We start from the raw sequence: 26090 nt of genomic DNA, 5'->3' as shown, positions 1-26090 counted from the left end.
AGTCTTTGACTTCCTCTGCTTCCAGTGACACTGTTACCTGAATGCTGCAAAGGGTGCACCAGCACCAGGAACAACAGGGCCACACGTGGTAAATTGTCCTGGCGCTCTTTGGGACTCTGAAAATGCAGAAGACCCAGTCTTTAAACTGAAAAGACGCTGCCCAGAAACAACTCAGTGCTTGGCTTCTGCTAGCATAAAAGCAGAAACTGAAAACTGGCACTGGGAAGAAAGCTGGCTCGTAAAAGGAAAAAAGCGTGAATTTCAGAAAGCGGCAGTGGGAGCGATGGTGGTGCAGAGCAGAGGGAACTGGGAGAGCAGGGCTGCGTGTGCCTGTCACTTGGAGCCAGAGCGCCAGGATCCCCCAATGTGCTGGAAACAGTCCCACATGTGGCATGTCAGCGGGGGTCCCAGGCTTGGCCCCCGCCACGCAGCAGCGTCTCTTCTGACAACACAGCCCCTTGCTAGGAACACACAGCACCGGCAGAGGCAGCCAAGTGTGCGTGCGTGCTCCTGCCAACAGGCAGTGAGCAGCTGTCTGCTGGCACAGAGGCCACGCTGGAACACCAGGTCTCGATGCATTCACTTACAGCTGGCTGGGCTTGTTGGTTAAAGCCTATCTGGGAGCATCAGGGAGCCTGATGTGCCTGACACGTCATAGCGTAAGCTGATCCCTCCTTCACGTCTTTCAGCCTCATCAAACAGTATGAGGAGCCAACTGGTTTCACCCAGTACAACCTGCTTGCGTCCCCTGGTACAGATGGTAACTGGGGAAGCAGCCACTTTAGGCAAACTCAAACCACCTAAAACCTCACCGCAGGCCATGTCCCAGTGCCTTATCTGATGGCAAGGGGAAATCTGCTTTGTGAAAGGTACAAGTGGAGCAGGAATTTAAGTACAGGAGGTGGATAATAAAATTTTGGGTGATACAATTGCAGTCTCTCACGTTACAGCTAGGTCTGGCTCCGGCACTGACTGCAAGGCTGCTGACAAGACCTATAACCTCTGGCTGGTCAGCATCTGGGCTGCTCTATACCCTAGGCAGCACCACAAACTCCTCTTTCCAAGCAGCAAGCCACATGTAAGGGAATTCAATCTCCCATTTGATCCATGGATCTCAATGGTGTCCACAGCAGTACTCTCAAGCGTTTTGTGGTTGAATATACGACCACAGAGGAAGAAGATTCCCCACTGAGGATGGGCTTTCATCCCCCCAAAAGAGCACTAGCAGAGCACTCGCTCGGTGCGGTGCTGCTCCCCCCCCCCCGTGCCCTACAGCAACACGGGCAGGAAGGATGAGGCATGTCTTCAACACCAGCTCCGGTTACTGATTACACGAGAGGGACTCGCCCCACTGACAGACCGAGCTAATCAGGCAAAGGAAGCTGCATTCCAGCCCCAGCGGCTGCAGTGGGGAGAAGAGCCGGAGCAGATATCTCGAAACTGCCAGAGAGGCAGGCACCTCGCTCCCATTGCCCCGACAGGGGAATGGCAATAAAATACATCCTAAAACTCAGCAGGTTTTAGGGTGTATACACCCTAAATAGCACCCTGGATAGCACAGCCTGGGTAGCACACGCTGCTGGCAGGGCCCCGGCAGGCGGGAGGGCTCCGTGAGCCGGCTGCAGGGTCTCATGAAAAGCCAGGCCTTGGCAGGCTCAGTTTGCTTTGGGGCCAGGACCGTGTTATGGCTGTTGTAAAGGGAAGTTCTCTTTTGCCACCCCTCACTGGGTAAGCTGAGGTGCTCTGTGTAACCAAGCTGTCCTGGAAATCCTTCAGCTGATGCAGTGTCCTGAGCTGCAGCAGGATGGTAAGAAAGAGGCAATGCTTTGGCCAGCCACATTCCCACGGACAGGGCTGTGCTGTCAAAGTGCTCGTTTTGACATTTTAAGCAGAGCGTTGTGAACAGGATCCACACCTGGAGAAGGATTACATGAAGCGGCTGCAGCGCTGGTGGTTTATTCCTGCTACTACAGCAAGAAGCCTTCTCCTGTCCTCAGATTCTGGATGTGCTTTGGCTGTGCTAGCAAGATGCTCACTGTCCCTTCTGACTGCTTTGACCCTCTCTTCCCGTGCACACCGAGCGATTACTGCCTCATTTCCTACTCCTCTATGCTGGATTATTCACATTCACAAAGCTCCTGCCCCGAGTCCTGAAGCTACACCTCAGCATCACAAGCAGAAAACTCCATCTCTTCTCTCATGAACCTGCACCTCCAGACAGCAACAGAGCAGCTTGGAGCACTCACTGCCACCTCCACCTTCTTGTCCCCACATGTCACTACCACCACTGCTCCTGTGACCTGGCAGACTGGCTCTTCCCTCTCCCCCCTCCACTGCTCACATCGAGCAGGCGGCTGGTACAGCTTAGAATCATAGAATCATACAATCATTTAGGTTGGGAAAGACCCTTAAGATCATTGAGTCCACAACTGTTTGTTTCCACTTGTGCAAACAAACGGGCTGCTTGTCTGAGCCCACGGCCGGAGTAATGAACTTCTGGGAGCTCCATCAGGAATGTCCCAGGAGGCTCCAGAGCCCTTTTTGCTGTTTGGGGATCAGGCTGGGATTTCCTTTGCTTCCCGCCTCTCTACGGTTAGTAGACGTTTGCTCTTTTCAGTGGAGAGAGAAACAGCAGGAGGAGAGTCGCTCTGCAAGCAGATGCACTGTTATGGCTGTCCATCCCAGAGAGGTGGCAGTGGGTCTGATGTGTGATCGTTTGGTCACAGTTATTAGATCAAAATTTATCATCACTTAAAGCCACCTTTCAGGGTTATGCAAATGCAGCAGCTCCAAATCACCCGTCCTTTTTTTCTTGATGACTCCATGAGGAAGCACAAAACATCCTCTGTCCCTTCATGAGAAGCCAAGTAGAATATTTTAAGACTAAGAAAATGTTTCAGAGACCAACCCAGGAGGAAGGTAAGCTCCCCGTCTGTAATCAGTTACAATTGGGGAATGCCTCAGCTTCAGAGCACATTAGTCTTATCAAGTATATTGCAATATCTTAAAACACAGGAAGATTAAATGAGAGAGAGTGAAGTCAATGAGGAATGCATTCAGGAAAAACAGCAAGTTGTAAGGCAGGAGGTTTCTCAGTTCTGTTACATCCTCTGTATTTCTGCAAGTCAGCAGCATTTCTCCCTGAAAACCTGCACAGAAACAACAGCAGCAAGTAGCAAGAAGTGCTACTTCTCTGCTAACAGTCAGTTTCCAGTCTCCACTGGTGGTAATTTATCTCTACCTTTAACCTGCACTGCCTTGCCTCTAGAGCTGCTTATTTTTCATGATTCTGCCTTGCCCACACCCTTGCTCTGGTCCCGGCATGGTGACCATGCACACCGGGTGTTTTATGGCCACCCCTGAGCCGCAGTCTCACCTCCCATGACACCAGTGCCCTGCCTCGTTCAGGACCCGTTTGCCCCCTCCTCTCTCAGTCCCTCGGCCGGGACATGTCAGCACCGCAGATTGCCCCGTCCCGCCTGCACCCCTTGGGAGTCACAGGTACTGAAACAAAAGGGAGGGCTGGGCACCCTCCTCTTTTCATGTTTAGGAAAGATTTACTCACAGCTCCTTTAAGCCCAGTCATTCTTATACCAACTTGAAACTTTAAACAGCTCTTTCAGCTCCTGCTTATTCTTCATACATACCAAGAGAGCAGTTGTATCTCTTAGTCTTCATTTTACCAAGCTAAACAAGCCATGTTTTCTTTTTCCTTCTACCAAAAGAGGCTGTTCATTTCCTCTATAAAAACTGGGAAATTTCCCAGAAGTGTCCTAGCTTCCTCTGTCCCCATTTACTCCAAATTTACTTCTTGGGAAGCAGAAAAAGGGCTTACCATTGCCTCATGCAAAGGCAATTCTCTGCCTCTACATGAAGTCCTTTCCTCAAGTCTTTCCAGAGCTGTATTTGCCTTTTTTTCCTCCAGTAACAGCCTGGCACCCTGAATTATCCTGTGATTTATTCATACCTATCTAAGCATCTTCCTCCCCTGCCGTTGCCAAATAATGCTTTCCCAGCTTAGTGTCAGCATTTCTGTTACTGCCCCAAACAGCATGACCTTCCATTCATACTCTTAGGTTTCATGCCACCCAGTTTACTCCTGTTCTCAAGGTGCCCATGGTCCTCCTGGATGGTATTTTGATCCTCCTTTGTATTGACCACACCTGGTTTTGTATCATCACAAATTCCACTTGCACACCATTGCCTTCTGTGCCAAAAATCGTTAAAGCAAACACTAAACATGACCTCCTGTGGGGGAACTCCCAGCCGTCCATTCAGTGCTGCTCTTTGTGTTCCCCATTAGAGAGACTATTCACATACAGGTGTTGCACCAAACCATAGCTTCTGAAGCTTAACTAATAATATCTCACACGGCACAGTATCGCACGCTTAACTGAACTTCTGACAGACGGAGCTACTACACTTCCTCTGTCCCCAGAATGATTTTTTTTTAATCAAATAAAGATATTAAATTAGTTTTTGTAACCTGCCTTTGGTAAATCCATGTTGTGTTTACTTTCAGGATTGAATTATTTTTTCATTTAAACTCTGCTCTGAAGTTCTGAATAGTACCTCCGAGGTCAGATTAAGAGATCTGAATTTGACAGGATTCTTTTCCTTGCCTCGCTCCCATCCCCCCAAAAAAGAAAGGAAAAAAAGGTATTATGTCCACTACAATCTAATCCTGTGGAACCACGTGTAACCTGATAGATTTATTGAGGACCTTTTCCTCTGGACTTGCAGCTTAATTGGCTCCACAGCGCAGTGGTTGGAACAGAGATCTCTCAGGCTTCTCATACCTAGCTTCAACGGCTTTTGCCTTTCACTGCTAACCCACTCATTTTCTGTTTCTATGAACTTTGCCCTGTAAGCCACCCTTTCCCTCACGTTCATCATATCACCCTTATGGAGGTAATGCATTCATTCATGTGGTTCCCACTCTGGCTCTTTAATCCCTACGCCTTCTGCTTCCTTCACCTCTCTGGATGTCACAGCCCTGGTAATTCTTCCCTTGTTTCCATATTATTCGTTTGGCAGTGGGACTGTCCAGTGTTCGTTTATTTTCCTTTGCAAGGTCTAATTCAGCTTGGCTTTTGCCAGTTTTCACTTTGTCCTTGTCCTTTCCAACTATCAGGGCGAAGCCTCCTCATTGCCTGATGCTCTCTCCCATTCCTCTGTTATTTCTAACAGCACTGTGAAGCAGTTATTTATGAAGTTACGGCTGTAGCCTTTTCCTGCCAGTCCCCCCCTTGCTGCAAACATGAATTGCAGATAATTTTTGCACTTTTGAAAAAAAAAAAAAAAAAAAAAAAGATCTAAAGTCTATAATGAGTCCACAAGCTCTTCAGTGCATCTGCTTTTGGTAGCCCGTTCTCCTAGGCTATGCCTAAATTCAGAGAGGTCATAGTCTGCATGCGTGTCCCAATTCCACCGAGCACCCCGCCAGCACTGCTGAGTGCCACCCCCAGTCTAGACACAGCCCGGCTTATCAAGCTCCCTTTTGGAAGCAGCATCTGAGTTATAACATCCCTTCTGTTGCCTTTCCGTTTAATTTAACCATGAAGGCACTTGATCAAAGGCTATTTCCTTAAATGTCCCTCTGCAAGGTCTTCATGCCTGCTAAAACCAGCTCTGAACGGCCATCAGCTCTTCTTGTGCCCTCATGGTTGGTGCGAAGAGCTGCGCTAGCTAATGCATCTCGCATTACCTGGGCTCTCCCCTTGACAGTAATACTGGCTGCTAACATACATCCGTGACAGTGCAATTTCTGGTGGTACCTCGCACCCCTACAGAGGTCTGTGCTCAATGCTGGGGTCAGCAGCTGGGCTCTAGCACACTGTCTTTTCCTACAGAGATTTTGTCCAAACCCTAATTTGGTTTTTCTCCATTCTATAGCCTTACCTTCCTTACTGTTATTAGTGCACAGTGGTACCCCACGAGTGTTACCATACTTCTGTCCTACTGAAGAAGGCAATACCTGTGCTCTGGTCACAACTGCTATTCCATCAATCTTTTCCAGATTTCTATTACATAGACACACAGTCCTTATGCACAGGAACAGCATGTGAGGCCTGTCCTTATGCATAGGAACAGCATGTGAGGCCTTCGTTCAGCCAAAACGCTGTCAAACAGGTGGCTTTTAAACAAAGACAAAAATGTATAAACCTCATCAGTCATCACCACCGGCCCCAAGAAAAAGCACTGCCCTTTCAGAGGTCCCCCTGCCCCAGCCCCTAACCTCCCCCTCCAAAGCTGACCTCCATTTCAGTCTGCACCATTCCTTGTACTCCAATTGCAATTCATCAGCCGGGCTCGAATAGCTGTGTTTTCAGTCTATAAATCACCAGGCTAGACATCTGCCTGGCTTTCAAAGGAGTTTTGTTCTTCTTCTTGGCTACCGCAAACTTTAAGGTACTTGGAGGCCTGAAGCAGCCCAACCACCCCCTCCCAAGCAACTTGCGTTGATTTAAAATGCAAAGGACGGCTTCACAGAGAGCGCCCAGATGATGATAAAGCACTATTGTTTGTGCCTTTATGGGTCGAGACTCCAAACTTGATGTTTGTGGATTATTCCGAGAGGTAGCTGCTGGCGGGGAGAGACAGAGACAAAGCTGTGTGTCACTGCGTGCTGCAGGCCACCTCCCCTGGCCCTTGTGACAGCCCTTACACAGGCTGAATAAGAAGTGTTACAAGATGGTGTCCTCCAGCATCCCACAAAGACCTGCTGGGGAAGTGGAGCCAATGATCAGAAAGAAGCCATCAAAGGCAGTCGCACCACCTCCCCCTCGGGTCAGGCAGCGAGTCACTGAAGTGCCGGGCACAGCTGTATCAAAGGAGCTGACACCTCCAACAACATCAGCGTTGGCGCTTGATCTGCTTCTACAGTGAAAAGGAGACCAGTCAGCAGCTCCACCGCACGACACAAATGCCGCAGATGGGCTCTGGATGGATAAGGGCGGCTTTTAACCACCCATTCTCCATTTGTACCAGCCGCCAGTGTGTGAGGCAGCCTGCAGCCAGCTGCTGAGAAGACAGCTCGGGGTGCTCCCTGTGTTGCGTCCGAGGTGACTCCTTGCTCACGTTCTTGCTCCTGCAAGAAATGACCAGGAGACTGAAGCTCACCTCTGGATCAGGAGGCCGGGGAAGGCTGCGTGCTGCCAGGCTCAGGGCAGAGCACACGGAGGAGGGATGCTGGGACCCAGTCTTGTGCTTCGTTCCCATGATTTAGCACAGCCTCCTGCTCTCTCAGTGTCATCAACTCCTTACGGATACGTTTTTACTATTCTAAACACTGTCACTTCCCCATCCTGAAATAATTTCTGCCTGAAACACTAGCCTGTTTTGCCATTAGCAATGAAGGTCTATTGTAATCCTTATAGGCAGGTTCATTCATTTTTTTATCCAGAAAAGCCTTCACTCTATTTTAAAATTATTCCCTTTTTCTTCACCTCCATTTCCATGTTTCCTTCGCTATGTTCCCGGTGGATCTGACACTTCTACATTAATAGAAGACAGTGATAAAATAGAAGACCTGTGATAAAAATAACACTTTTATGGAGTGCTTGGGAAGGAAGAATTAAGAGGACCTGAGCAAGAAATAAAAATACAACAAACTATTATCAAAATTCAGCTCCAATGGACTCACTGCCATGAAAACAGAAACTAGTGAGTAGACACCTTGGCAAGGACTCAATCATTTTCTGTACAGCGTTCATGGAAGCAGCCAAGGGTCGAAAGGTGTTGCAAAGTTATTTGCAATAGGGAAAACAGTAACTGAAGGGAGATGACACGCTTGGAAATTCTGCATTTTGTAAGTTAAAACAAAGAGACAGGACCAGAGCTGAAAAATCACCTGTGAATTTACACAACAGCATGGGATCTACTGGGCAGTGGTCTCCCAGTAACAAAGCAGAGAACAGCAGAGTGTCTTCATACCACCCAGAAAACCCCTGCCGAAGTGCAGGCTGGGGACTCTGCACCCCCGGCCACGATGGGGAGAGGAGGAGAGACAAGGGGGGAAGGTGCTGGGCAGCGGAGCTGGGATCGAGGGGTGGTTTTGCACTGATCTTCCAGCTCACAGCCTGGAACTGGAAGCACTGCACCAGCGTGCTTCCAGCTCTCCAGAGCATGCTTATGAACAGAAAAGGGTCTTCTCCACCAGGTCCGCATGGACATACCCAGGGTTGGAGCACACCGAGCTACCCAGGACAGAAGGTATACCCAGGACAGAAGGTAAGGAAGCCATCCGGGACTAAACCGGAGAAATTTACTCCCATGAGCACTCACAAGCACAGGAGAATCCATATGTGTTTTGCAGCCATACTACTGACCAGGGTCCCAAGACCATATACCTCCCCATGACTGGTTACTCTGATGAAGCTCCAGAGCACCTGCCTGCTCACAGAGCCTTTTCCTCTGGGGCAGGAAACGCTGCCCAGCCCTCGGCAGTCTGAGATGCTGGAAGAGGCAGTGGAGGCAGCTGCCTCCCGCGGTAGCAATTGCAGCACAATCTTGGACCTTGAGGGCTTTTACCCCTGCGGGGAAAGCAAAGACTAAGCAAAACTATACACTCGGGCTGCCTGTTTTGCCTCTTGGAAATTCAGCCGCCAGTCCCACAGAGCAACAGGAAAAATCACATTCATTTCCACAGAGATTTTATCACCTCAGTCTTGGCATGGGAGAGGCATCTCCGCCCAGCTGTGAGCAAGCGAGTGCATTTTGCTGGCTTTTTTTATGTAATCAGAAGAAATTCCTCGGAGATGAGTCACAGGGTTTCGAGGGTGTCCAGAGAGATGTCAAGCAGGCCTCAAGTGTAAATCGGCGACACACCTTGCCGAGAGGACGCACGCTCGCCGGTGGGCCCGTTCCCCCCGCGGACACCAGGCAAGGGAAGGGGCTCAACGGATGCTCCCAAGGAGGCTCCCACGAGCCACACACACACGTGTGGCACCTCCAGACCCAGGACGCTGCTGGTGTTTACATTTCCTCTGTAAAGACAGTGATGGTTTCAGGGTGGAGCTGGAGTGCTTCCCTGCAGCTGCTCTCCAGGCTGAAACACTGAAGATTTTCGGTCATCCGGGCTGGAGGAGCCCGGCAATCAGGGAAAAGATTTGAACTTCAGAAACAGAGGTTCTGCCCCACCAAAGCCTGGTCAAACTGCAGGGGTTTCTGCCTGAGATGCTTGTTATGGTGGAAGAGCTGCACCCCATGGTAATTGTTTCAGTGCTGTGACGTTGCTACGTTAAGCAAACCTTTTCTGCTCCCCTACCCAGGAACGAGTACTCCAGCCTGCATGGGTCTGCAGGCCAGACAGAGGACAAAGACGATACTTGCATAATTTCAAGGCACAGCCTGCTTTAGTGGCTCCTTTAGAGGCTGAAATGTAAAGGAGGACCAGGAAGAACTAGACCTGGACACAATCTCGGAGGTCCAAAGTAACACTGAGGAAAATGCTGTGGATGCTCTTGGGCCTTTTGGTGTCCGAGCAGAAGGAACAGACAAAAACGTTGGTGGAGCTTGGCTCTGGGTCAGTCTTCTTTTCCTAGTGCCAAGGGCAATGTTTGGCACAAGGTGCTAATTCAGGGCAGCCTCCCAGTTTGCAAACCACATGCAGGTCTCTCCAAGCAGAGTGTGCAGGGCGCTTCCAGTCCAGACTGGGGAAAATCTCCATTTGTGTGTTCTTTGAGGGCAACTGCAGAAGACACAACCAACTATCATGCCCTTCACCTTTCAACTTCACCCTCAGGTGACTAACAATTACCAGCTACCATTAATATTAAATGGGAAAGAAAGAAATGCAATCCTCTCTCTGCTCTTCACATTCCACAATATCACAAGCAATTTGTCATACTGGGAGGGGCAGAGGCAGGAGGAGCATTAATTATTGATACTTGGGAACAGATGGCTTTTCTTGTACCAGGGCAGCAAAATGTAAGAGGAGCCTGTGGGTGAGGATGTGAGGATTAGATGGGCAGACACATATCAGATAATTAGCCTTCAAGTGGAACAGGAACCTTCCTCCTAGAACCAGCTCCGCTGGCCTGCAGAGCTCTCATCAACAGCCCGGGCTGCAGAAACAAATCCACTGACATCTGAATTAGTGAGGCTTCACCAGAACCTTTCAACGCTCCCTCACCTCCATGCAGAACATCCTGGACATGATGACTGACAGCTTCCAGACAGCAGAGGCCTGACAAACCAGGCACCAACTGGTCTCTTTAGGAGACCCTACTGGTTGCATTTCACATCTCCATCCTCATCTACTGCCCTGTGCCATGCAAGGTTTATTCCTGAGACCACATATGGTGTTCAAGGGTGACTCCCTCCTGTCTTCCACTGGCTTCTGCATCCCACTCAGGGTGCTGGCCTCCAGAATCAAAGATCCAAGTGATCTGAACCGGTGACTTCAACCAGAGACTCTATCATCCAACTCTTCTTGCCAGCTTTTCCCATTGATCCATGTAAGATCAAGAGCAAGACGACTTCATTCTTGTCAGCTCCTATGTAGGTGTCCTTGAGGTCAGAGACACCTACCAGGCTGCAAAACAGGCGTGGCACAGGACACCTGCTGTGAGTGTCCCCGTGTCCAAGAGCAGACCGTGGGACTGACATCCTTATGAGACAGGAGGAACAACTGGGCAAGAGTGATTCTCCACCAAAGGCAGCTGATTCACCAGGGTGGACACGGTGGCACCACAGAGATGAAAGCTTTTCCTGAAACTTTCATGAACAGTCTCTGTACCCACTGCTGGAGCCAGACATCTGCATCCATTTTCACTCTGGTGTAGTCGTGTCTTTGCTGGAAGATTAAGGAACCAGCTGTACTGACTCAGACCTGGGCCTGGGTAGCCCAGGGTCCTGTCCCAGGCAGTGGTTACAAGCAGACGCCCAGCAAAGAGTCAGAACTGGGCAAGCCAATGTGATACCTTCTCTACTACTGCAAGAATGATACTCCTCAGCTATCTTCCGCTCGGGGATTTCACAAGGCAGACACCACCTCTGTACATAGTGACTCAATTCAGTTTTCCTCTCTGGACATACCCCTTAAATCCTGTAAATGGGCACTCACTTTCCCAGCCAGCGCAGATTAGATCCATGGTTATTCCATTCAGCAAGGCAGACCTTCTTGCTACCTCCACAGGCCCAGAAGGTACCTCAGGACCACAGTGTCCAGTCCCTTGATATATTGGGGACCTCCTCACGGTCTTTTCCCAAACTCAGTTTGTTCTCTTGGCCTCTGCTGAGAGGTTGTTCTAAAGCCTCATTACTCTGATAATTAGACACACTCTTCTAATTTCTCAAGCTGACTAATCACTGATCTCTAATTCCTCTCAGTCTGCCTAGGGTCATGCGGCCTGCAGCCTGTGAGAGTCCTAAGATATGTACAATCTTGTGATTTGGAAAAACACAACTTTCCACCTTCCCTCCTGGCCTGGATCAACGGCAAAGCGCTCGAGGTGAACAAAGGCCAAGTGCCAGGAGACAGCTACTGTCCATGAACAATACAACTCTTCACAACGTGGAGTAGGATGGAGAAAGTTTCCCTACCTAGGAGCCAGTGAAGAGGGGGAAGCAATCTTAGAAAGACCTGGGCCACATCTGTGCTAGGAAAGATTGAGCTCTACCAAAAAAGCAGCAAACCCTCCTGCTATAGAAGCTTTGACCAGTGTCCAAGTTTGCTCTAGTTTGGTACAGGAAATGGACAGATCTGAAAGAGCATCTTTATCCTGCTGCATTATACCAACACGAGAGCTTTTGTTCCTCTAAACATGCTGTTCATCTCACTGTGATAGTACCAGAAAATGTTTCTAATGTAGATCCGGCTTATAAAGAGCAGTCTCCACAGAGCCGTGATGTGTTTACACTAGCTAGCTGCTGCTGCACAGTCAGCTGAGAGCTAACATGCACGGGCTAATCTCACCTCCCCCACATTTCACAGGGGCTGAGGAGGGGATCATCTAGCAAAAGAAGCCTAGGGATTAGAGAGCAATACAATGGCTCAAAAAGCAGGAGGAGGCCACATCTTTTCAACCCCAGAGCAGAATTGCTCCCTTTCACCCTACTCGAGTGAACATTTATGTGAACCTTTTCCCTGCTGCTCCAAGAAGGAATCACATTATATACACATTCCAGAGAACTTTTCCCAGCAGAAATAACCATTTTTAACACACATTGCGCTTGGGAGAATGTCTAGAATTTTACAGGCAAATGCATGGGCGGAGCTGTGTTTTGACCCATACAGGAAAGCTGTAAGTTGACATCACCATCCCAGTCAGGCTCTGGAGTCGGGGCGGTCGGCGGGCTTGGGAGGAAGATGTGCTCAGCAGGAGCTCCCTACCTCTTTGATGGCAGACATCTTGATGTTCTCATAGTAGTGCAGCGGTGCATTGGGTGAACTCATGTCATAGCCAAACCCAGCTACCGCCACCTCATCACAGTTGTGGAGCGCCATGGTTATTGCTACGCTTCCCAAGGTGGGGATGTTCTGAGAGGAGAGAAAGCAGGAATGGAAGTCATTAGCAGATTGCCATTTCTATAATCAAAGATTTCCTCTTACTGTCTCTGCTCACAAGGGCACTGCTGCTACTAAGCAGAAAATCAGGAACAGGGTATTTGCCTACATCTGCACATCAGCTGCCCAATGCCAGCTTGTGGGGTCAGTAGCCTCCCAGCTTGTAAAGAAAATCATATGTTAGCCAGCTTCCTGCAAAGCATCTAGCACAAAAGCAGTGGCTCTTGTTTGAGGCTCTATGACCTGACTCCCCAGGGGAGTATTGCAGGGCAGAGGGATTAATGCAAATGGTCACACTCCCCTTCCACAACTTCGCTGTCTTGAGAACAGGGCAGCAGACGAGCTGGAGTGGATATGTTAGTTTTCTGAAATTAAAACAGATGTAGATACTGGCTTACAATTCTGTGCACGTTACTGGCTTCCAGCTAGGCTAAGGAGGAATACTGATCCTAAACGGGCCACCACACAGGAGCAGAAGTGAGGAACAGTACAAATTCTTTATTATATTGATAGCAAAAGCAGTTTAAGGAGGCTGTTAAAGACCTCTGGGAGATGGAGGGGAGATCAGGCAGAGCCAGTCGGCAGCGTGCACTGAGACCCCTTCCTTTGCTCAGGGGCACCCCACAGCAAAGGGCACTCTGGCCTGTGCCGTAGCCTTCCTAGCCACAGCATACTGGGAAGACGAGGAGCAGTGGGAACCCAGTCAGAGATGGGTGCTAGCACTCTGAGCAGGGACACCCCGACTGCCCTCTCCCGTCTGCTGACCTGCCATTTGCACCGAAGTCCAGCCTCAGCCCTTCCCATTTCATCTGCCTTCCACCGAGGCCCTGCGACAGCGGTGCTGTACGGCTGCAACTCCTCTTGGGCGTTCAGATGAACATGACCGCTGTGATAGACGAGCGTTTCCGGTGTAAAACCCCAGCTCACAGACTTTTCTAGCTCCCCTTTAGCCAGATGAATCCAGAGGCAGCTTGACCCCAGGGGCTAGGGAGAGGCTGAGAAATCCTCCCACATATCTTCATTTGTAGAGCGTCCAACAGCGGCCTTATCAAAAGTATCATGAATTCAGAGGAAACGCTCAGACAGTCACCAAGGGTGACAGCCTCTTAGCTGAGATGTAGAAACCAACCACACGCTTATGTTCTGCATTTAAAATGGTCTACCCTGGACCAGTAAGCAATGCTATTGCATTTCACCTGATGTTCGTAACAGACTGGGAACACAATGGTTTGAGTTTCTGCCTCTCACTCAAAGGAACCAGCTTTTGGCAGCACACTACTTTGCTCACTTTTGATTGCCTGACCAGTCCCAAGACCAACATTTTCTAAGCAAAGAATGCCACCCATACCCTAGTTGAGATGTGCAGAGTTGGGAGCACAACCCATGTGCTATGGGGAACTCCACTACAGTGCACTGGAATTACACTAATCTGAAGACAAATGTGCAAAAACCGCTTACGGCTAAATCAGTGAGACGTTAAATTCAAACATTTGCAGTGCAACTGTAAGAGTGCACATCCGAAGTGAAAAGACCTTACGACGTCCTCCTGTGCCAGCTCTAGATGTTAGGAAAAACAGCAGAGTCATTTTGTTCTCGCTGCTTAATTTCAATTCTTACTCACCACAAACAATATTGGTTTTATTCTGGTTACTTTAGTTAATTGTTAATTCATTGGTAGACATAAAATATCCAGGAGGGTTTTAAAAAAAATTGGAAAAAGTTTGTTAGGCAAGGATAAGAAAATTCCCTTGAATTTCAAAATATGCAAGAACATCCTGTCTTCCCAGGCATGGCAGTTCAAATTCAGATATTCTCATCTTTATGTTTGACATGGGAGATGACATTCGGATGTCGCTGGCATTGCATCAGCTGGTAACTTGACTTGCCACAAAACCCCTTCCCTCAGCTGAGCTGTAGTTACAGTGTCCAAAACATAGTGAGTAAATGGTTAGGTCCTTGAGAATGTGTCGTTGTTGGGAATAAGATGGTGTTAACACAACCCACACTTGCACTGGGCCCATTCCCACGGTACAGCTCAAGGGAGACACAGGGTCTTTGCCTGGAGGGAATTTCACTGGCCAAGTTAACATTTAAGAGCTAACTTTCTAATGTGAGTCTTACAAACCACAGAGAATTAATCATACTACCCAACCTTACGGGAGGACTGCCAAACCACCATAACTTTCTTTCAAGCATAGTCTTATTTCTGTTTGGAGAATAACAGATTACAGAAATCAAAAGTGAACTTTCCTTTGGTCACCAAATATCTGCCTGACTTTTTTCTACGTGTAATACCTCCAATGGCCTTTATGGAAAAATAGGAGACAATTTTCTCATCTGCTTCTGTTCTTCAGTAGTTCCTGACATGCCAGTATCTCAGTACTGCCTGCTCCTCTCTCAAAAATCATTAAAATACCAAAGACTACCAAAGACTTCCTAACCTCTCAGATTGTAGTAGATGTATCTGCTTTGGCCCCTAGAACTACCAGAAAATCACATGGTGTTCTTAGCAAAATAGTTTTGTGTTACCCTAAAATCACATTCAGAAACTGATGATCTGATGGCAGTTTTTGATTAAATTATGCCTTATTGATATTAGCACCCTCCAATACTATGGTAGCTACAGCCTAGTGCGCATGTCCCCCTTGAAGACAGAGATCTGCAGCCATTCACACCTTCACTGCTGAGATACAGCCTCACGTCCCAGTGCTGCAGTCAGAACCCTGTGGGCTAGAGAGGACCACCTAGAAAATACTGTAAAAATTATTATCCCTGCTATTCACTGAGGGCAGTAACTGTTAGGGCAGCACGGGGATGCTTGCAGAGCCCACCCTTAGTAAACGGCATGGATAACAGCACCTGCTAAGAGAAGAACATGAGTACAAACACTATGTGCACCCACATGCGCCTGGATCAAAGACACATAACTGGGCATTTGCTCCAAACTGCTTGTGTCAAAGAAGAAGCAACCATCAGACAGATTAAACAGTAACTGGGGAATTAGAGAGGCTTGAAAAAAAAGGAGCCAGCTCGAACAGAGGCATAAAAGAAGCACGATTGCCGGTTAACTACATGTCATTAGTAAGTTAATATAGTGCTTTGGTCCTGATTTGGTTTAAACTGTAGAAACTGAGCAGTTTTCTCCTGTGACAGCCTGCTGAGCTTCTGCTACTCCTTCCCTCTGTTGAAAATGAAGCACTGGCTCATGTCCAGCTTGTGGTACAGGAAAGAGAAGGCCCTGTAGGATCTAGGGATGTGTCCCAGGCTGTGCTGCAGAGAAGCTAACTCAGCAGCGTTCTCCAGGTCCAGGGGAAAGGGCTCTCCTCTCCTCTCAGCAGAGGAGTGGCAAATGAGAGGGGACATGTATCAGAGAGAGGAAATGGTTATAATCATTCTCTGGCTCCATCTACACAGCTTCCAAGCTCTCCTGATTGTACACAGGCATATAAATTCATTTGCTGCTAAGCTCTAATCTGGACCTAATGAACCACGTACAACCTTCAGGACAAGCTGGGGGACAGGATGTTCCAAAAGAAATTAGGCATCATGGACGTGGCTGTGCCAAACCTGGCTTGCTATGCCCTGCACAATGCGTCAGTGCTATCTTGCCACACACACCCTTGTGCCGTGCCCCAAAAACATACCAAAGCAACCACCACACCTCTTGCGTTGAGTTATGAAAGTAAAACTCTCTCAAACAACTGAGCAGGCCTCTTGTTATTCCAGGCCATTGCTAAGGAAAAAACCCCAAATCCCAACATCCTGCCCCAGGAATATTAATTTGGGGTTGGACCAGCTTAGAGCCTGTCTTCCTGCTCATGGCCCTCTATGTGCCTGGGTATTCCTGTACCACCAAGCAATGCTGCTTTCAACCAAACGGTTGAAGAATGGCAGCCCAACGGTGGCCAGTGCTGAGGCAGGAGCCTCCTGGGATGCCTCCCAGCCGCACAAAGACTGGCCAGTGCAGGCTAGGCCACGGCATGGGGCTGCCTGGAGTGGCCCAGCAGGACTGCTGCTCCAGATGTGGCCATGATGAGTTTCTGACCTGCACTGGTGCCCACCAGTCAGGGAGAGCTGGGAATGGCAAGACCCCAGAAAGCGTTGGCAGTCCTCTCCCCCTGCCGGTTCTCTGCCACAAGCCTTGAACTTGGGCTTGCAAGCTCTGTACCCTGTACTGTGTCTCGTAGGTTTCCGTCCCAGCTGGGGCCCATGGTGGGTACCAGGTTCAGCATCCCCTCTCCAGCACTGGTAAACAACTGCAAGGGCAACCTCCCTGGATAACGTGGCCTGAACTCACAGTCCACATTTCCAAGCCTGGCCTGCTTGTCTAAGCCCAAACATCTGGAAAATGTAATATCTAATATAATGCTCCCTAGGGATCAGCCTTTTGCCTGGTCCCATTTGAGAGAACGCAGCACACTGACAGACGAGCCAGAGACGACACCAAAAGGCCATCTGACAAACAGAAGCAGCAAACACAGCAGTGGTGAGTGACATGTCACCGCAGCAGTGCTGGGCAAAGGCTGCCTGTGCATCCAGAGCGTGGCTCCTTCCAGGGGCCCGCTGGCACATGTCCTCCATGGGTGAGGTGAGCACATGCATGGTGGATCCTGGGTGAGCAAAGCAGAAAGACAAGAGAGGCAAAGACCTCTGGTCTTGTGCTGCGTCAGGGATCACTGCAAGCTCTGTGCGGTGCAAACACAGCCAGTCTGCACCACCAGGTCAGGGGACCAGAAATGCCTTTAGCAGTACAGACAGATATAGGACAGGTTCTCCTAACTGCTCCTACGCTGTTCTCTGCTGCAAAGGCTTCCCCTCAAGACATTGCTGTTTCATCTTCCATTGGTCCCTCTGAAGAGGCTTTACAGACTGACTTTTACTCACACAAGAAAAGAAGCCAGTCAGCAGAAATGAACACCAGCCCTCCTTTGGACTTAATGGAGGCTGAGCATCACCTCGGGGGCTTGCGCTGGAGATCCAGTGCCGGCAACTGAACCAGGGGACAGTAACTGCTCTTTGCTTGGTGCATGTGAAAAGCTCTTGCTGCTTTTCATTCCATGCCCGGGTCATTCCTGTGTCACTGCCTGCTGGACTGGAAGGAAATGACTGCTGTAAATCTGTTTTTAGAAATATTTGACTCCCTTAATACGTTAAATGAATTCCAGTTATTTATGGGATTTTACTTAGCTCAGGGTAAGACATATTGGATTGTTCAGACTATTCCAATTGTTACCTTTTTCACTAAAAGCGTAAGCATTGCTAAAGAATAAATCTTTTTAGAATACAGATAAATATTATATATTAATAAATAAAAATATATCGATTTATTAATAGATTAATCTATCAATTAATTTATTATTAATTAATTTTATTGAAAAATTGCTCACCTAGGAAAAATTGCTACCTTAGTTTTATCAGTTACAGGCCTGATCACCTAACAGCAATAAAGTCAAAACAAAAGAAATACAAAGCAAAACTATAACAGCCATCACATGCTATACACAACAGTCACTGTATTTTCTTTTTGTTCATTTACGTTTGCATAGGAACAACCCCAAACCTACCCTTTGCTTTCCTTAGCTAGCAAGTTTGGAAATACAGCATAAAAAGCAATTTAGCATCACTTATTGTGAGCAGAGAAGTACCTGCAGAGTGGTCCCTGTCACAGGGGCTCACAACCCCCAGTGCTGCTCCCACAGCCACCTCCATCCATGCACAATCAGCTGCAATATTGGGCTTCAAAAGACAAAGCAGAGCATCTCCAACACTATTGCTTCACGTCCCCTAGTTATCCTTTGCTGTAAGCGGGAGAGAGCCTCCAGAACTGGTGGTCTGCGGCAGAGCAAAAGGGAAGGCCAGAGGCCTGTTGCTGGAGACATGACAAGCTAGCTGCCCAGCAGGTTTCCATTCTGCCATTTAACTGCTGAGCTCCTATACAACTTAGCCCAAATCAAGTATCTTTGACCACGTCTAACCTGATGCACAAGCTCCGATTCACCATTTGCTGTAGAGCAGATTCCTGTGCAACGCAGGCAGTATTTCTTAAAGACCTAACAGTTTAACAGAGGGCGAGCAAGGGCATGATGTTACTACACGCTAGCTGCTCTGTGGTAACCACATGTATGCTTCACCCTATGCTAAATGGGAGTTCATGGCCTAGTCTTTCATTGAAAAGTAAACCCCCTTCAGTTACTTTGCATCTATCGTGCAGAAGCATGTGGTTGGGTATTTACCAAGAAGCGGCTGGTATGCATTTACCTGCTACCCTGTAATGGCTTGTCTGAGTGTCCATTCCCCAGCTGCTCATGGACTGATCGCACTGCAGTGGTAATGGATTGAACAGTCCAGTTCACGAAGCAGATGTGCCGTCTTGCAAACCCAAAGCTTAACAATGACATTAAGTCTCTATATTTAACTGACTGCAGCTGCAGTGGCCCTTTACCTGTTCCTCTACCTGCCTTAGAAGATGCTGTCAGAGATGCCTTAGAAGAAGCACGCAACTGGCTTTCCAGACTGCTCTGCTCCTGCCACCCCCCACCTCTCTCCTGCTCCATAAAGACCAAACAGGTCCCAAGACATGGCCTTCACACAGTGACAGTCCAGCAAGAACAGCCCAGGAGACAAAGCTTGCTGACACCAGGGCAAGCCAGCAGTAATGAGAGAAAGGGTCATCATGACCAGCCAGGGGAGCTGAAAAGCTGCCTAAGGAGCAAAGGGTCACCACTGGCATCTCCAGAAAGGCTGCCTGCCCACAGGCAAAACCACGTAACAGCAAAGAGAAGGCCTGAGGCAGGACGTGCTAACACTCCAGCATCAGAGGTTAATTCCGGAGTGCACGAGGGCTGTCAGCACTCTGCAGAGGTGCTAATCCATGGCCGGGTGCCTGATGCAGCCTGCTAACACCTCCTGCACATGGCTCCTCCTTCTCCAAGTTGGTGCTGAGGCTGGGTCAAGTCCAGAGGAGGATGCTTTATCTAAGAGGTCTACAGATTCAGCCATTTCCAGCACACGAACAAACCAAAGGCTTACAGTCTTGGGCAGCAGAACTTAATCTCATAAAAAGTTAAATCATAAGCAGTTCCATGGATGCACAGCGCCAGCGGAGAGAGAGAAACAAACGCCACAGTCTGCACTGGAGTCCTCAGAGTCCTGATAATTTGTGTGATCTGAAATGTTCTCCTGGCCACCTCACACCATGCTCAGGGCTCCCAGAGGAGCCAGAAAGCCACTGCTCCAATGGCTCTGAGAGCTACTGAGTGCACGGGACTATGCACTACACAGCAAAAAGCACCATGGCAATAACCATCCCTAGTGTCATACATGCAACAGGCAATGACGCCTCTGAACGTCATGCTTGTCCCCCAGTAAGCTGTCTGCAGTCTAAGGTAGGTTATTGCATGCCTGAATTACCAGCTGCAATACCAGTGATGTCTGGTTTCAAGCCCAAAACACCTGTATACACAGAACTTCCACCTAAACATAAATCACATACGTACACCTTTGGCTAGTGAGACAGCCAAGCCTGCACCCCACTCCTTAAGAGGATTCTTTAATCAGAGAGAGGATCTTTACTAGCTCGTTTCTTTCATGCTAAACCATCTTCAGGCATTAACATTTAATTTTCCCCAGACATTGCTAGGATCCTAAACTAAAGTTTTTCTTTATCAGCTGCTTATCCCAAGAAAAGAGAAGTCCACACGTAGTAGGAAACACCTCTCCCTCTTCTTAAGACTTCAGTAAATGGACTGAGGAAACTCCTGAAAAGCTTTACTGGTCCCAGAGAGTAGTCACTCCCTGTTCATTGTAGGTGACCAGTTTTGCTCCTTGCTCAGACTTTCGGCTACTAATGCCACAAGTGCAATCAAAATGCACATCTGAGTTGCACCCCCCCACTATCCTCCAGAACCATCTGGCCCAAATTACATTATCAAAGCAGGGGATGTTACTACATTCACCCTTTATTGAATCCTGGGAAAAACGCTTTGAGATCAGCCCCAAACTATTTTACTAGCTCTCCTCAACCTTGCTGAAAAAGCCCCCAAATTACAAAGTTAATTGGCAGCACATTGTTACCATATGTGGTGTGCAAGAGAAGCACTGAAGTTTATTTAGGCATCAGAACCACAGAAGAGTGGAATATTACTGCTCTTTACGAGGATTTCGTGTTGGCCTTGATTACTAAGGCATCCCCAGCCTTGACCCTCCTGTGTGTAGCCTGCCCAACATACCACAGCACACTGCGGCATGAGGGCACCCATCTGCCCCCATCCTGGTTCCTCAGGAGAAACTCAGGACACATACTGTTCGCTGTGCTTTTGCTTACTAGACCTCAGCATTTTCCTTTTCCATCTTCGTATGCTTCTTTCCTGAGTAAAGTTTTCCAGGCTGTCTCGCATCTCTAAAGCATGACCCCGAACCCAACCAGCTATGCTCTGCGGCTGCTGGGTCACACCGACTCTCGTGGAGCAATTCTCCTTGCTCTAGCGGCCTCACTCATATTGCTGGATCTCTCTCAAATCTTTAACGAGAGTTGGATTCTTGGTCTACAGGCTCTGATTTCCACTCTTCCCATTTAAACTCTCAGTGAAAAAAGGTCTGTAGCAAATTTGTATCACCAGGACCCTACTCAGACTCTTCTTCCCTCTTTACACTGGCAGCACTAGCTTCTGTTGGAGCCTTTGCACTGATGGCAGCAGCGTTCACTAAAGCGTGAAGTCCCAGCAGCTCCGTGACAGCAGTCCATAGTTGATGTCTGCAGTAAATTTGTACCCACAGGCTAGAAATATTCTCTCTCTGTTTTTAAACTCTGTCCGAATCACTGTATTAAAGAGTCCTTGCACAGACAGCACAGGGTATACTAACGTCCCAGCCCCACAGATGCACCTGCAGAGCTCCTGTTGCTCCATCTGAAGGAATGAACTACAATTTACACAATCGAGCGGGGGTCATGGGCAAAGACTGCTTGCCTTAAAGCTCCATAAACTATTTTTAAATGCTCAAATGGACTTTCATGAAGTGAAACATCGGGTTTCAATTAAAATGCCTTCATTTCCCAATCTGATGTGTGTTAAACAACCTATCAAAACCTCATAAACTTCAGTTCACAGCATTTTCATTTCCGGATTCTCTCTTCTCCTCTCAGCTTAAGTAATATCTTGTGTATTAAAATAACGTGTTTAAAAATAAAAACAAATCTGGAGAAAATAAAGGCAAAAGTCTGATGATTTCTGTCCTTTGCTGGGGCAGCAGTCCTGATTTTCTGGAAGACAAATCAAGACCACATCCTTCCCAAGGGTAAGTTCTGGAGAATGCAGAGAGGTGAAGTAAGTTAATTCCTAGCTGACGGGAATATTTGGGATAAGATATCTTCAGTGCACAGAGTAAAAATCCAGTGCTTCCAGAACCCCAGGACAGCTTCTGTACATACATAGCAGCAATGCATTTTACAAAAGACCCATTCTGTGTGGCTGAATCTCTCTGCACATCTTGCACACTGCATTTTAAGAAGTGAATTTCTTGTCTGTAGGCACCCACCCCTCTGATCTGCACAAAACAAATGTCTCTAATATTTCTGAAGACAGCGTGGAAAATGAGGCACTATTCTGTCTGGTCCAAATCCATGCTGCGACATGGCAAATCTCCTGTACTGATAACTATGGAAGGACAATGCCAGGGGCAGAGCAAGCAGACCTTGGCCAGCAAAACTGCTTCTCTCTGGGTTTGTCAGCTGTGCTAATGTGCCCAAAAATGTCACGTGTGGTCTCTATCAACAACTATATCACATGTGTACATGAGTAATTTATCTACCCAAGTAATACTTTCTCTAATGGTTGATATATTAGGTAGAGCAAATATAAATAGGTTCTGAGGACAGCGTTGCAGTGTGAGATAATCCAGAAAATGCAAGTCACCACCTGCTCCACACTAACACTCCAAAAAGCTGCACTGGAGGTGAGATACACGAGAATGACCATGAAGGTATTTTGTTAATAACTATGACCTAAAACTGTGTTTTGCATTGTTTTCCTTTGTAAGCTTTTACATATAAAATTTGTCGCTGTAAGGTCAGAATTTCTCCCCAAAGGCTTCATAAAACAAACCTTTACCCTCTTTTACTATAAGCCTGGGATGCTAAAATTGCAGTTGCTTTCAAGGCACTGCTGAAATGTTGATGATCCCCCACAAAATCCTCAGTGTGTTCCAAGGAAGGATCTTGCCTTGGCCTGAAGGAGGCTGAGCATTGCCACCATAACAGAGCCAAAGTCCCTTCAATATCCAACAGCGGAGGCCCAAAAGAAAAGTAAGAACAGCGTAAGCCTACTCTGCTGCTTGGTCTCTCGTCCTTCCCCGTGGTTTTGCTTGCTTCACTTTATACCTACCCCTCTGCCCATCAGGCCATTGTTGAAAGGCAGTCCGATGAAGCTGAAAGCTGCCTCCTGGATGAAGTAGGGATTCAGGATACGTATCTCATGAGGTTCTCTTGGGACACGGGTTGCCACTGACTTCCAAAAGCCATCAGAGGCACTCTGGTAACAAAAAAAAAAAGAAAAAAAAAAAAAGGAAAGATAAAACAACAAACACAATTATATACAAAAGATAGCAGATTGCTATTATTCTTTAAAAATAATAATGAAAATGCACTACTGGCAGCAGTTCCCGCTGTCCCTGCTCACTGCCACAAGGCACTAGTATAAGGTTGTAGTGGGGGGTGCATCCTGGAGGGGTGACAGCAGCACGTGCAGATGCACCTGAGCCAGTCTGGACGATAAACGTGAGGAAGACAGAGAGGCCTGGGCTTCAGCACAAATGACCCCCTCCCTGGTGCCATCTTTTCACTCTTATTGGCACTTCAGCTAGTTTGGTTAATGGCTTAAGCATTCCAGCACACGCTGTAATCGCTCCCACCTGCCTCCAAGGGGATGTACCCTTGGATAGCAAATGCTTTTAAGAACATTCAAAGAGCTAAAAATGACCGTACAGCTCTACTTCCAGTGTGAGCTACATGCTTCCCACTTTATCCTAGATTTATCCTCTTCTGTTAGGTTTCACGTGAATTAAGCGGTAAGCTTACAAAGGTGCCATCTCGTCTTGTGAAGAGTCATGCATGTTCATGGTACAAGAGAAAAAACAACTAAGTATGTTCATTATGTTTACCCAATAGATTGTTTTTTAATTAAAGCCTTCACCCTGCAAACATGAGAGAACACTGGCCTTGAATACTGCTGCCCTGCTAGGCAGCCCTGCCTAGAGAGGGGCTCGTGCCTCTCTGCCACATTACTTTATATCATTGCTCCTGCTGGGCCAGATGTTAGTGGGTATAGCATGTACTGCCCTCAAAATAACCGGAGGCTCCACGTTCACAGGACTTACAGAACAATTACGTTCTAACGTTCCATTTCTGTTTGGGTTAAAAATTCAGAGCAAGGCACAGGGAGGATGGCAGGAATTTTAAAATCTGCTAGCCAACAGCTCTGGCAGGGTAATCTGATTGAATACCTCCTTCTCGCAGCATTAAGCCATCTTCCTGTAATCTCCATGACAAGCAACGGAAGCAGACATTACACTCTACATAAAAAGCATGTGCTTTGGAAGTCATTATTTACACCAGTTTTGGGTTGCTTGCAGCTTAACAGTGACTTTACAGTTGCTTTCAAGGCACTGCTGAAAATGTTGATGATCCCCTGCAAAATCCTCAGGAGCCTCCCCTGCCCAGTAGTGACTACCCCTGTAGTTATCGATGGTAATTCTGCCACAGCCGATGCCTGCTGCGTTTCACACACTGCTTGCACTGCGCATGGCTCCTGTGAGCTCTCACGCCACGTGGTGCTAAACACCTTCCAGAGGCTTCTTTATGGAACAATCCCATGGTTACCTTTAGCTGCTGAATTTCAGATCCTGAAGAATGAAACTTTGGTAGATGGCTCTTGCTACAGAAGGCATTAACACAGCAAACTTGATGAGGATGCATGCTGTTATCCAAACCAACAGTCTAAGAAGGCAAATGCCATTGCTATCCTGTTTTAGATCCCACGTGCCCCCTCAAAGCTGCCCAAACACAACACACTTTTGCTGACCAGGGCAAGGATCCTGCGAGCTTAAGTTCACATTTTGACAATGGCAAAGTGCTCTCAGGACCCTAAATGGAAAAAAATCCTAATTAACACTCGTGTTCTTTCATCATAGTTGAATTAGAAAAAATGCCTGGTGTCAAAGCGGTCTAACACTTTCCATTATAATATGATATTTTCAGCCACTGAGTGATCTCACCATTTAAAAAAATACTAGGAAAAAAAAAATCAACTTTACAAATGTTAATAAAGTCCAACATCCATTTGACCAAGGGATTTGGTATGTCAGCAGAGTTTTGCTTCCTTGTGAAAATTCATTAAAAATTGGATAAATATTAAACCTTTGGAATTTCCTAAAGGCACACGTAAAGCAGAGGCCTTTCAGTTCCAGGGAAGGAGGGGAAAAAAAATTAAATTAAAAAAAAAAAAAAATCACAGATTCCACTTGCATTAAGCACGCTCCAGGTCTCACAGAAAGAAAGATGATAAACAAAAATCTTGAGCAGCTACTCATTCAGCAAAACCATCTTATCATGGGTTTAAGCAGGCACACCCTGGAAAAATAGCGTGTGACCTTGAAACTAAAATAAATTTATAAGTTCAATTACGGTTTCACGTGCAACTCTAAACATGGCATTGCCTAAATTTTGCAAACAATTCAAACCAAAGGTCTGCAAGCTATTTAAAGTGGACAAAAGCCGCCTTTTGTTTGGACTCACACTCCATGGGAGATTCTACAGAAGTTCTGGGATTTAAGTAGGTTTTACATAGCTTTTACATTACACAGGAAACATTAAAGAGAAAAGAAAAAGAAGAAAGATTACAAACATTTGAGACTTTTATTCTTTGCTGTTGCTTGAGCTGTTCAGAAACAGATAACTACACGTATCACAGCTGCCCGTTTTCCCAGGGCTGTGTGAACCGCTCGGACCTCAGCTAGTTCAATGCCAGTGCAAAATAAATGTGGACCCTATCCCTAGCTGGGAATACAACCTGTCCACTTTGGTCCCTTCTGTGTGGCTGTTTCTCCTGTCATTCATCCAGACTACTTCCCTAAGCATTCTCCTCAGCTATCACACTGCTCTGAATTTGCTCTGGTTTCTCCCTTCGGTCTCATTTCTATTTGCTCTGTGTTCTTCCCTGTAACTTTTCGGGGAAGTTCTCCTGAGATTATTATTGAGGGACCTCTGGGTTAATCTTTCATTTTGGTGTGTTTTCCCTCTGTAGTTTCTAAAACAATTGTAGGGAGAAACGTGGAGTCTCAGCAGACGGCTCTCATACTTCCACCTATGCAGCAGGCAAAGCCCCGTATAGGGCTAAAGAACTAAAACCTGTTTTCCTGGCTTACAATTACTGAAATTCTCAGCCTTGTGGTTTGGCTCTACAAACCCTGTAGTTTTGAGCTACATCTCAAGCCTTGTGGTTTTGTTCTGCAGCTCGTCACTGGCAAGCTACAAAACGCAGCACCACCACAACTGCAAGCCCCGGGAGGCTGCTCCCCTGACGCAACC

The 26090-nt window shown here is 47.5% G+C and overlaps 1 protein-coding gene across 6 annotated transcripts in view; it reads right to left on the bottom strand.

Moving 5' to 3' along the window:
- The window catches only part of ST3GAL3 (ST3 beta-galactoside alpha-2,3-sialyltransferase 3), a 190788-nt gene that overhangs the window by 5750 nt on the left and 158948 nt on the right, over positions 1-26090 (bottom strand). For all 6 annotated transcript variants that reach the window (XM_075508606.1, XM_075508602.1, XM_075508603.1 and 3 more), the window contains 2 exons: positions 22891-23037; positions 12338-12484 (listed from right to left, as the gene is read on the bottom strand). In XM_075508606.1, coding sequence (XP_075364721.1) covers positions 12338-12484; positions 22891-23037 — 294 coding nt within the window. The remainder of the gene's footprint in view (positions 1-12337; positions 12485-22890; positions 23038-26090) is intronic.

Source organism: Mycteria americana, chromosome 7 (genome assembly GCF_035582795.1).
Source record: "Mycteria americana isolate JAX WOST 10 ecotype Jacksonville Zoo and Gardens chromosome 7, USCA_MyAme_1.0, whole genome shotgun sequence".
Taxonomy (NCBI): Eukaryota; Metazoa; Chordata; class Aves; order Ciconiiformes; family Ciconiidae; genus Mycteria; species Mycteria americana.
Note: the sequence above shows the minus strand (reverse complement) of the source record. Positions and strands in the feature narration are given on the sequence as shown.